This window comes from Vicia villosa, linkage group LG5 (genome assembly GCF_029867415.1).
Source record: "Vicia villosa cultivar HV-30 ecotype Madison, WI linkage group LG5, Vvil1.0, whole genome shotgun sequence".
NCBI lineage: Eukaryota > Viridiplantae > Streptophyta > Magnoliopsida > Fabales > Fabaceae > Vicia > Vicia villosa.
In genome coordinates this window covers 136,795,944-136,809,199 of record NC_081184.1, presented here as the reverse complement: position 1 = coordinate 136,809,199, position 13,256 = coordinate 136,795,944, and the positions used below count along the sequence as shown (strand labels likewise).

The 13,256-nt window shown below is 37.8% G+C and overlaps 1 protein-coding gene across 1 annotated transcript; it reads left to right on the top strand.

Moving 5' to 3' along the window:
- Positions 1–6,202: 6,202 nt before the first annotated feature.
- Positions 6,203–9,423, top strand: LOC131607467 (MACPF domain-containing protein NSL1). Its single transcript, XM_058879469.1, has 7 exons — positions 6,203–6,617; positions 6,912–7,150; positions 7,411–7,615; positions 7,724–7,813; positions 7,933–8,116; positions 8,228–8,400; positions 8,637–9,423. The coding sequence occupies exons 1-7, from the start codon at positions 6,327–6,329 to the stop codon at positions 9,321–9,323; spliced, it is 1,869 nt and encodes a 622-aa protein (XP_058735452.1). The 5' UTR covers positions 6,203–6,326; the 3' UTR covers positions 9,324–9,423.
- Positions 9,424–13,256: the final 3,833 nt, after the last annotated feature.

Here is a 13,256-nt window from a genome sequence, read left to right as displayed (position 1 = left end):
GGCTTAGGACAATTAGGACTAATGTGACCCTCTTCACCACAGTTGTAACAAGTCACCACCCTCTTCCTACAATCAGCCGCGACATGACCCACTTCCTCACACTTGAAGCACTTCTTCTGGTTCAGCTTACACTCATTCCTACGATGTCCCATCTCACCACAATTGTAGCATCTGATACGAGCACTGGAATCTCCCCCACTGGGTTTCTTCCAATCAACAGGTTTACCTCTACCATATGGTTTACCTCTGTCCATAGGCTTCTTCCCCTTTCTGTCAACCAACTCGCGAGAGTGAGATGACTTCAGCTTGACGCTATCTTCCTCAAAAATCCTGCTACAATCCACCAGATCAACAAATCTCCGGATCCTCTGGTACCTGATACCCTGCTTGATCTCATCCCGAAGGCCATTCTCAAACTTGACACATTTCGAGAATTCACTGGCTTCGTCGTTGTTGTAGTGCACATAGTACTTTGCCAGTTCCACAAACTTGGCAGCATACTCTGGTACAGTCATGTTACCTTGAACCAACTCCAAAAATTCCACTTCTTTTCTGCCCCTGACATCCTCAGGAAAATACCTCCTCAGAAACTCCCTTTTGAATATAGCCCAAGTAACCGCTGTACCGCCGGCATCCAGTTCAGCTTTTGTTGTCAACCACCAGTCATCAGCCTCCTCAGACAACATGTGGGTACCAAACCTCACCTTGAGATTCTCAGCACAATCTATGACTCGGAAAATCCTCTCGATCTCTTTGAGCCATTTCTGAGCACCCTCAGGATCGTGCGTGCCTTTGAACAATGGAGGATTGTTCCTCTGAAAATTCCCCAGTTGCCTATCAGCACCAATCCCTGTTCCTACAGTCCCTCCTCCAAGCACACCAGCAATCATGCCCAGAGCCTCAGCAAGAGCATCATCGTTTCTTCCTCCTCTTCCAGCCATTTGTTCTGCTTAAATACAACAATCCAGTCAGAACAAGTATCGACAATAACTCGTATTAGTCGTATACACAGGAAAACTGACACTGACACTAAGACTCTGGTCACAACGACCGACTATGCTCTGATACCACTATTGTAACACCCCTCTAAATAACCCGCGGCAATTAAACATAATATTAAATCAGAGTAACATGTAGAGAGGTATCACAATTCATAAATAACAAATATACACGTCACATAAGTCATGCATCATTCGAACACCTGAAAATCATAACTCATTATCCAAACCATGTTCTACGCAGCGGAAAATACCACATCAAGTCTACATTATTACTAAATGTTTCAGACTTCAATCAAAACAGATAAATATAGAGTTACATTCAAAACCACAAACAAACGTTCCCAGTGTTACAACTACCAGAGCATGACACCTGACGCTAACTAAAAACACTGACTCATGAGCTAATCCTCACCGAGTCGAACAGCCGCTATCTTCAGTCTGAAAATGACAACATGTAAGGGTGAGTCTCATCATAATTAACAAATGTTATAAGGTTATGAGCAATAACACGTCACAGTTGCATCATTCACCCAATTGTTTCATAAACAGACAAACAAAACAAAACAAATAACAATCAACGCATTATCAGCATTTACCTCACCGGAATACCTCCAATCATGTCATAAATCATGCATATGAATGAACTGACACTATGCATGTGGTACCAACGTCATCCAATGGGTATAACCCATGACCGATCTATCATCATCCAGATACGGCCCTGCCAGCACAGATTCCACACAATGGGAATCATGCCCTTCACTGATCCAACACATCCCTTATGGATACAGTATCAACAATGCACATGAATGAATGCAACATATATAACATACTTATATCATTATCACCATCATCCTCAATAATCATCATCATCATTCAAGTATGTTCATATATATCAACATCATTCAACCACAATTCTATCATCATCATGTCGAAAACATGCACATATTGCTACAATCATCATCATCATCAAGAAATAGCAACATATGTTATCATCATTCTAAAACTAGTCAAATCATCATCACATAGATCGATTAATAAGGTTCATTTAGCCCAAAACGGCGCATCAAATGAACCAACGGTTAGAAAGTTATGCCTCTTTGAACTTTCTTAAAAAAATCACAAAACATCAACAGCACGCGGCGCCATCACACATTCGCGGCGCGGAACGAATCGAAACAACGCCTTCGCGGCGCGTACACATGTTCGCGGCGCGGAACGATTTGGAACAACGCCTTCGCGGCGCGGTCACCTGTTCGCGGCGCGTACTGAACGCAACAAGACTTCCTTACCATATGCCTTCAGGTTCGCGGCGCCTCCCCTATGTACGCGGCGCGAACCGCGATTCTAAAACCCCAATCTGCAGAAAAGACAGCATTCCATGTATCCCAAAACACCCCAACACATACCAGTGCGAACATGGAAAATTAGAATGCACAAACAACACGAATTACGTCTCGTAATGCACCAAATACACATCAATTGAGATTATAACAACACATACATCATAGATTCAAACACAGGGGTCAAATATCATACGATTGACACAATCCCTAAACCTATCATATGACTCAATTGATCCGAATTCTACATCTATTCAGCATTACTAACCCCTAACCCGATAATAGATGATAATCAAGACAAGTCCCCCCTTACCTCAGATAATTCTGGATTCTTGGTCTCTCCCTCTATCGTTCTCCTTCGCGTTCTTCGTTCTTCAGACCTCTTTCTTTCACGCTCTTTCTTTTTCCCAATTCCAATGTTTATGAAATAATAAAATTAGAAAAAGGTTTTAGAGAATCACCCCCCCTTCTTCTTCTATTTCCACATATGGCCCAAAAGCCAAAAACTTCATTTATTCATTATTTCCACAATTTCTTTAATAATTCTAATTATTAATTCAATAATAAAATTAAATTAATATTAAAATTATACGGGCGTTACAGAATATATTGCTCTCACTGAAGCTGTGAAAGAAGCATTGTGGTTTGAAGGTTTTGCGAAGGAGCTGAAACTTCAAGGTCGAGGTATCACTGTTAAATGTGATAGTCAAAGTGCAATACACCTGTCGAAGAATTCAGCCTATCATGAGCGAACTAAGCACATTGATATGAGGCTGCATTTCGTCAGAGGAGTAATCGAGCGTGGAGAAGTCCAAGTGCTGAAGGTTTCGACTGAAGACAATGCTGCTCATATGATCACCAAGACATTGCTGTGTTGCAAGTTTTTCCACTGTATGCAGTTGATAAAGCTGCATGAAGAAAGCTAGTTTGTTCCTTGACGTTGTAGAGTTAGGTCCAAGGTGGAGATTTGTGAGATATTGGATCGAACTCTAGTATTGTCGAAGGGTAGCTTCTTGGTTCGACAGTTCGACAGAGTTAAGCATGAAGTCGAAGGATTGTTCACATGCTGGTGTCGAAGTGTGCATGCTGTAGTCGAAGATGGGTCTAGCATGCAGATGTCGAAGATGCTAGGGTTGTTAGCATGTTAAATTAGGTTTTAGTGTTTAAACCCTAATTTGTTAAGTTAGCTTGTTTATTAAGTTGGCTTGTGTAATGGGCCTTGCTGAAAAAGCCCATTAGTTAGTATGTTAGGTTTTATTATAAATAGCATACTAGTCTCTCATCATTGCTAAGCTGCAAATCCTAATTTAGGGTGAGAGAGGTTATTTGTTATTCTTGTAAACTTGTAATCTTGTTTTAAGAGAAAGTGAAAGAATAGCAGTTATAACCAATTCTTGTGTTCCTCTTCTTCCTTGTCCTTTATTCTTCCTTGTTTTATACTTTGTTCTTGGCATTGAATTCACAACAAACCTGATATTGTGAATGATTCCTTAAAGGCTCCATAACTAATTGTGGAAAGCAGTACAATTCACATGAATCAAGAAAGCCTTCAAGTAGAATGACTTTAGAAACCTGAGATTTCATAAAGCACTTGTTAGCACAAAACTCAAACACAACTTTGTTGTCTTTAGAGAATTTGGAAACTGATAACAAGTTTTGTGTAACATAAGGCATAAGTAGGATATCATCGAGAGACATAAAAATTGAAGGACAAGAAGGTGCATTTACACTAGCAAGCCTATACATTGAATAGTTAAAGATTGACCATTAACTACATTGACATGACTTAGAATCATTATATGTTTTCTTAGATTGCAAGAAACAAAGGTTAGGGATAAGATGATGTGAAACACCTGAGTCAGCAAACCAAGCTTGGCTTTCAAGGTCCTTAGGCAATGAGTATTCATGAGCATGAGCCATCAAGTCCGAGGCTTAAGGGTATGTTGTCACATCAACTTATTTATTAGTGGATTTAGCAAAGAGTTCAAGATCTTTCACCTGAGCAGGTGCAGAGGTAAAGTTTTCATCGATTGTATGCCAACAATCCATTACAACAAGCCCCTATTTATCACACAATTGACAAGTAGGTCGAGTACCAAGCATGATGTGTCCTCTACCACACCCCTTCCACGAAACATACGTCCTTTGCCACGAGAGTTTGTGTTCTGATCATACATACTACCTGTTTAATGATTTGCGTGAGTCACATTTACTAACACAGTTGCTACAGCCAATTCTTGCTAAAACTTGTCCAGTCGTGCTTTTTTAACATAGAGAAGCGCCTCAACATCATAGAGAGAAAAAGATTCCATTGAGCCATACATTTGCATCTCAAATGAATTATATTCTTCATGTAATCCATCGAGTCTAGAATCTATTTGATCTTGTTCTGAAATAGCATCGCCAACAGCTAATAACGAATTTGCAATTACTTTAACACGAAGATCATATTCAGTGATTGAGTTGTTATCTTTTTTTACTGATTTTAGTTCTACTCGAAGTTTCCTCACACAAGCCTCCATGTAAGTATTGAAGTCCTTGTGGATCTCGTCTCATACTTCAAACACGTGTTTGCAGCAAAGTACTCGCGATAACATTGACTTTGAAATGGTGGATAAAAGCCAGATAAGATCGCCTGATCCTGCACAATCCATGTTTCATATTCATCGGAAACCTTGTCTTTAGCTTGATCTTCCACTATTTTGAACTTTTGAGGAATGCGAGGATTAACCCTACTTTATGCACTCCCTTGGCAAGTATGACACCCTAAAGTTGTTAATTCCACAACAAGTAGTTGTTTTCTTGTAGTTTGATTGAAAGTTTTGGACCGAAGTGATGTGCATATGAAGAATCTGATGCAGTGAATGCAAGGTTTTGAAATTGCGTCGCCATTGTTTTCGACAACATAACTTGTAATAGTTCTATGAGTTCAATCATGATTGCTCAAAGAGGAAGAAGTAGTTACACGAGTGGAGTGTAACTGAATTCGATTAAAGTGGTTAGAGTTATTAGAGAGCGAAAGGAATCGACGAGGAAAATGATACCATAATGAAGAAACATTTTGTGAACTTCATTTTACTTTGTTTAATTGAAGTTAATTATTTACAATGATAAAGCTTCTATATATAGTCTCTCATCCATGTTTGATCATACTCCATACACATGATAAAGACTCTACATGTGCATGACTTATATGCATGCTAAACTATATCATGCTTACGATGATTATATTATGGTGAATAATAGACCACACTCTATTATAAACTCCTAATATTAAATCGGAAAGAATAATACAATCTAAACCATTTTTTTTTCTCTTAGAAAATCTTAGTATCCGGCCTTGCGAACTATATCTTATATTTAATATAAACATTAAAAAAAAAATTGTACACCTAAACATAAACACTAAGATGGAAACACATTGTATTGAAATAAACTATTTCTAATCCAAATCAACAATTTACATAATCAATACTATATTATGTGTTCCATGCAAAGAATTTCCTTAATTGGTTAGCATGACACTGGAACCGCAAAGGATATATGACCAGTTCTTCCATAGTTCCATCCACTTGAAAAAAGTGGCCAAATTACCACGCCATATTGCCACGTGGACGATATTACAAACACGCAAAGCCGCCTTATTCTTCACTCTCTCTCTCCTTCCTCGTTCCCACTCACTTGTCAACTTGTTTGTCACCATCTCCAATTCAAGGTAATTTGCCTTTTCAAAAAAAAAATAAAAATTCAAAGGTCCAATTAATCTTTCTTTGAATATATATATATACAAAATTTAACCGTCCTTTTTACTTCTTCACCCCCTTCATTCAACCCAAAAAAAAACAACAATAACAAGTTAAAAAATAACCCGCGTAGAATATGACCCTTTCAAACATGATAACATATAAACCACTTCAACACTCGTTCTTCTTCTTCTTGTTATTATCATCCATTCTCTGTGTAGAAAATTAAACCTAAACCTATGGGTTTCAATGTTAAAACTAATAGCTATAGCTATGGAAATGCAGGGTTAGATCCTCAATTAGCAGCTGAGAAAGCTGTCAGTGTTATTGGTCAAGGATATGATCTATGCAACGATATCAAATTCTCCGCTTGCAAGTCAAAGAGGTTGATCCAAATTCCGAATAGTAGTTCACATACAAGAGACCTTGTGTTTCCTTCTGGTGTTGTTGTACCGAATGTTCCTTTATCTATTAAGTCTGATAAAGGTGATTGCACGAGATTTCGTTCTGATGTTCTTACTTTCAATCAGGTAGATCATCATCGCAATCACAACCTTTCTTGATTGCAATAATTTTGATTTAATTTCTTGTGATTATATAAGATTGTTCTCTTTTTCAACTGTTTGATTGAAATAAAATTGACTAGTGAAACCAGATGTAGAAGTTGCAATTATTGCCTTATATAGGTTATGTTATGTTTGTTTGTGTTTGAGTTTATGTTTCTGAAATTTGTTTTAATCATTTGACTTTTGAAGACTGAACATGTGTTATTGGATGTGATGAAATGAGAGAGACTGAATTTTGGTGAATTTGGACTATTGCAGATGTCTGAGCATTTCAACAGACAACTATCTTTGTCGGGAAAGATTCCGACCGGCCAATTCAATAAAATGCTTGACATGAGAAAATGTTGGTCTAGGGATGCGGCTTCGACTAAAAGCATTGCGTTTGATGGGTGGTTCATAACGTTGTATACCGTTGAATTAGATAGAACCAACATTTCGCTCTCTGAAAAGGTGAAAAAAGAAGTGCCTTCTTCGTGGAACCCGGCTGCGCTTGCTGAGTAAGTATTAGTACTGTTGTTCTTCGTTCTCTTTTTGTTAATAGTCGTAATGAAATATTGCATAACTAACTTTGATTTTTATGAACACACTATTTTTACTTTGACTACAAGTTTCTCGCAGTATGATTCAACTTAGAGTTTATTTCATTTTTTCTTGTTTGAAAATCCTTAGTTCTTTCCTACTTTGGTAGGAATAAGATTCTTCTACATGTTGCTTAGACTTGAGTTAACAGTGTTTCAAACTAAACATGACTCTTCAGGTTCATTGAAAATTATGGCACCCATGTAGTTGTTGGGGTAAAGATGGGAGGCAAGGATGTGGTTCATATCAAGCAGTCAAAAAATTCAGATGTTCAACCGACGGAACTGCAGAAAATGCTTAAGCAATTAGCTGATGAGAGATTTTCCGCAGATTCAAATCAAAGTTCTAATGTCAATTCTGCGGCAATATCAGGACAACCTAAGGTATAAATAAATAAATATGCCTGTCGTTCTAGAACATGAAGATAAAAATATGGAAATGGAAATCTAAAAAGTTTTAACTTATGAAAACATATCTTCGATTGTTTGCAGGATGGTCATGGGAAGCTTAGGGGACAAAACAGGCACAAACCTCCGTTGCTTATTGGCAGGCCAGTTGTAAAAAGTCACTCCAAGAATGATGTTAGTATTTTTCTCTTCCTTTTTTGTTATGTTTTAACAAGTTTACTTTATCAGGCGAACCTAGTAGCTATTTTGCATCTAATAAATACTTGAACTTATTATATGAACGTCTTTTTCAGGATATAGTAAGCATATCGGTTCGAAGAGGAGGTACTGATATAGGTCAACCTTATAACCAGTGGCTCTCAACCATATCACAATCTCCTAATGTCATATCAATGTCATTGGTGCCTATTACTTCCCTACTGAATTCTGTTCCAGGAAATGGATTTTTAAGTCACGCAGTGAATTTGTATCTTAGATGTGAGTAAATACCTGCAACTTAAGTTTCCCTCTGCCGAGTTATTATCATTTTTCTTGTGGAGTTTTTTTCTATGTTGGTACATTTGCTTAAAAGTTTTCTGTTTCAAACAGATAAACCTCCAATAGAAGAACTTCATCAATTTCTCGAGTTTCAGTTGCCACGACAATGGGCGCCAATGTATGGTGATCTGCCTCTTGTATTCGATCATAAGTATAAAAGAAATGCATCTCCATCGCTTCAGTTCACTCTCATGGGACCCAAACTTTATGTTAATACTGTGAAGGTAATTTCTTCTTCCAAGTTCCAATACTCTTTAATTGTCTCAAGAAGTTTAAAAAAGCCTGCCCCGACTTTACTTGTGCTCTAATTGCTTATGACTGTTTGAAAAAGGACAAAATTTTGGATCGCGCCTTCAATAAGATTATGTTACCAAATTTGCATACTTTATTTAAATGAAAGGTTTTATCAGGGTTAAATAGCTCTAGACAACTCATATTAGATATTTTTTTCAATAAGCAGGTTGAGTCTGGAAACCGGCCTGTAACAGGTATTCGATTATACTTAGAAGGAAAGAAAAATGACCACCTATCAATCCATCTCCAGCATCTTTCAGAGGTTCCAGGTGTCCTTGAAATTTCAGAAGATAACAGTTATGTTCCTATCGACGAACCTGACGACCGAGGCTACTACGAACCAGTAAAGTGGAGCATGTTTTCTCATGTCTACACAGCACCTGTACAATACAATAGCTCAACAATGGACGAGTCCACAGCTATTGTGACAAAGGCTTGGCTTGAGGTTAAGCTAATGGGAATGAAGAAAGTTCTTTTCTTAAGGCTTGGATTCTCAACAGTAGCTACAGCGAAAATTCGCAGATCAGAATGGGATGGACCTTCAACCTCATCTAGGAAGTCAGGATTTTTCTCAGCATTGATGAGTGCAAAGCTTAGCAAAGAGTTGCAGTCACCTGAGAAACCGACTAAAGTTGACATAAACTCAGCAATTTATAATGCCGGTCCGCCTGTGCCTACAAGGGCCCCCAAAATGCTTAGCTTTGTGGACACACAGGAAAAGGTAAGAGGTCCAGAGGATCCACCTGGATATTGGGTTGTCACTGGTGCAAAGCTATGTGTAGAAGGTGGCAGAATCTCAATCAAGGCAAAATATTCATTGTTGACTATATTGTCCGAAGAATCTATAATGTAGTGAGAGTAAGAATTGATTTGTTCATGTTGTTTTTAGATAGTTGTATATATCATATCATTTATTTATCTAAAAGAAAAGAAAGTATATTTTGTGATTGTCATATTGGCTCAAACTGAACTGAATATGACAAATTCATTGGTTTTTTAGAATCTTATATTATGTGCTGATTTTGATTTGGCAAAACTACCTAATAAAGAATACTATGTGGAATTCGCAATCAAAGCATTGTATTTTATTTATTTATTTTGTGAATCCTTGCGTAATCAAGAACTGCTCCAACAGAAATGTTGGTTGGTATATATTATGCAGGCGTTTTGAATAACATTTGATGGCTTGTTTCTTCCAACTATTAACTATAGATAGATCCAATTAAAAAAATTCATTAGAGGACAAGGTTTAAATTATGTTTAGATATTGAGAGTTTTACTTGCCACCTCCATATTATACATTCCACCTTCATTTTTTATTATTCAGAAATGCCGTTGGTGAAGGGGGAATAATTTTTCCGAACGAAATTTTCTAGTGCATTTGAAATTTTCATTATTGATAAAATTTTAATGAAAATTTCAAATTTATCACTGAGTACCAGAAATTTAGTGGTATACTGAAATTTTCAGTAGTGTAGCATTTGAAATTTTTCAATGATCAGGATTTTGCCAACATATTTGGAGGGTTCTTATTAGACTGATAAATTTGTGTGGTCTAGAATGAATCGTCATTTGTATAAATAGGGGCATATTTTATAGAAAAATACATCTAAAAAAAATGACTATTCCTCAATTTCTAATTAAGGCGGAAGTGTATTTTCAGAGAAACAACCCTCCGGTTGAATTCAAGCTTCTAGATGGCGCCACATTTCTCGCCAATTTGACAAATAAGTTGAATGAATTACTGCATGATATTGATAACAAAAGGGTGGGGAAGATCGAGTTTCGTGAAAATTGGATTGATAGTAATGAAAGGGTGAAATACAACTTGATTGAGTTGAAGACCAACGAAGATGTCAAGACCATGTGGAAATAATTTCGCCATAGGATAACTAAAGGTCCAATCGAGTTTGATGCGTAGATGACAAGATCCGTCGACGACATAATGAAGATGTTGAAACATCTAGAATCATCTGGTAGTACCTAGGTTTTCATGTTTAGTATTTTTTTAATTTATGTTTGTTGTAATATTTTATGCTGTGTTCATCTTTGAATCATGTAATCCCCAAAATATCATGCAATAAATAAGTACGGTCATAAGAAGTTTGTGTCACAAAATAACATATCCACAGACAAAACAAATACAAGCAAAATATAATACATCTACATAGGCCCCCACGGGTAATGTCGGATATCTTAGATAATCATGTAAAAACCGCACCATCCAGGTTTACCAAACCCGTGAAGTTATCTGCAAGAACAACAATCAATTGGAAGCGCCTATCCTGATCCCACGTGGGAGGTGAAGGTGGTGGTGGCGGCACGTCGTCAGCTTGTACCTCAACATCAGAAACCCTAGCACCAAAAGGCCTTGGAACATCATAAGTCCCTACAGTTGGTGGTATGAGGTGTGAGTGTGATATATTGTGATACCACTCCAAATAACCATCCTCGCAATGTGAAGGATATTGTACCGAAAATGTGCTAGCTATAATCTCACGCGCAAAGATGACGTGGCTCTGAAACCATCTGTCAATCTCACAAGTTGGAGCCTCAGGTACTATACGAGGGATTCCCTGGACAAAACCAAACTGTCGCAGACACCTCTCAGAAATGTGTCTAGCCATGTGGTTCTCCCACCTCATATGTCATGGATACAATATTGCATCGTCAAATGGGCGGTAGGGACGATCCGCAGAGTATGGTGTCTAGACGACATCATCTACTATCAAAGCATCAAGCCTCCTCTTGTACTCCATAACATCACCACAAACCGTCTGCCTACCCTTCCATCTCTTCGTAAGTGGAGCACTCGTTGGGACACATTGCAGTCCCCTATCACAGATGCGAGGAAAATGCTCGTATATCCAACACCGAACAAATAAAAAATGATTATTATGACATCCAACAAATAACTAATAGACTTAAATAAAAAAAGTAAAAATCAATAAAGAAATGTTTTGGTAAACATGCAATAGGCTCAAATAACCAGCTAGTTGTCTGGTCTTAGGCTGGGAAGCAACTCAAAGTGACGTGTATAGCATAGTTAACAACGCCACTTCCCAAGCCCAATTTAGAATGTCTAAGCTACTAAATAGCCAAAGATAGTAAACATCTATATAAACAACTGACTTGTCCTCAAAGAGAGTACATGCCATTAAATGTAAAACGTATGCCATAGCCGCAACCTCATACTTCTCTGCCGCCACAAGTTCATCTTACCTCTCCCTCAGCTAAGACATTTTAAGGTGTAATTCTCGTTAAAGGCAAACTCCTCACGCACGACACCCTTATCAACCTCTATATCCTCTACAACTTGTGCTAGCATCGTCCCCTAGTTAATATGAGGACTAGTGAAGAATGTACCAACGATGGGAATATGAAACAATGATGGGACATCATCCAATGTGATCGTCATATCCCTAAATGAAGATGATGTCTCAAGGTGCCATCGCTCAACAAAAGCTGACATGAGGGATGCGTCGAACATGATAAGTGAACACTCGTCGAACTACATCAGGCTAAAGTCAGTAACAATACACATGACCTGCTTAGGAAACTCCCCCTTTGGGAAGTTCTTCAACTTCGAGCCATGGTATGCGACCTGCAGTGTCAGAAGCTCTTGTAAGAAACAAAATTAAAAAAAATAATCAATAAATTTTCAGATAGTCAATCGAGCCATAATGAATAATTTTCAATAAAAATATAACATATATATCTTACCCTGCCATTTACGGAATACGACATAGTCAGCATATCCTGTGAGCACGAACCTGTTAGTAGGTCCTCCTGGAAAAGCTTCATCACGATGAACTAATGGCTCTATAGACGCACATGTCATTTCATCTGCATCAGCAGGAGACACCTCATTAACCGCCGCATGAGCCTCCGTAACAACCACCTCCACAGCGGGTAACTGCTCCTCCACATCAGATACCTGCTCCTCCATAACGGGTACCTATACAATTGGCTCCTCCGCAGATGGTACCTCCACAACTGCCTCCTCCACATCGAGTACACGCACAACTGACTCCTCTACAAGTACCTGCTCAGACACAAACACATGTACAAGTGTCTCCTCCATAGTAGCAACTCTAACATTCCGGTGTCGGGGTGCGCGAAACTGCTCCTGCTTAGCCATTCGTTTCTGGTGAGAACCGATCGGAGGATATCTTCTAGCCCGTAGTTGGGAAGCATATGCCTTACTGAAACAAATAAATAAGACAAAAAAATTAGTTAAAAAATGAACTATTAAAATTTTTAAATTTCCAGAAGTTTTTAAATTTCAAGTATTTTTTTTAAAAAAAAATATTTTTTTAAAAGAACTACCGAAAATATTTTCGGTACAATTGCATAAAAAAAGTATTGGAAAATTTAAAATTTCCAGTAAGAAATACCGGAAATAACTGAAACTTCAGTGAATTTCTACCGGAAATTTCTCAAAATAACCAAAAATCTTACTATTTCTTGAAATTTCCGGTAATTGCCTCCAAATTTTCGGTATCGCCCTTGGAATTTGAAACTTTCGATAATCTCCTGTAAATTTTGTCAAATAGTGAAATTTGGAGGGGGAGGGGGAGGTGCCAGGTATAATTGTGGGGGTGACAAGTTAATTTCTATTAGATATTGGTGGTAGTGCAAACCCTTGAGTTTGTAACCCATTTTTTACTATATAACAAACAATGTATCAAAAATTAAAATATATATTATGATTATAAAACTTGACTTAAAAATATAGTTATTGAATCAGAAGTTGAGTGATGTTTGGGAGCAACTGTTGGCACAA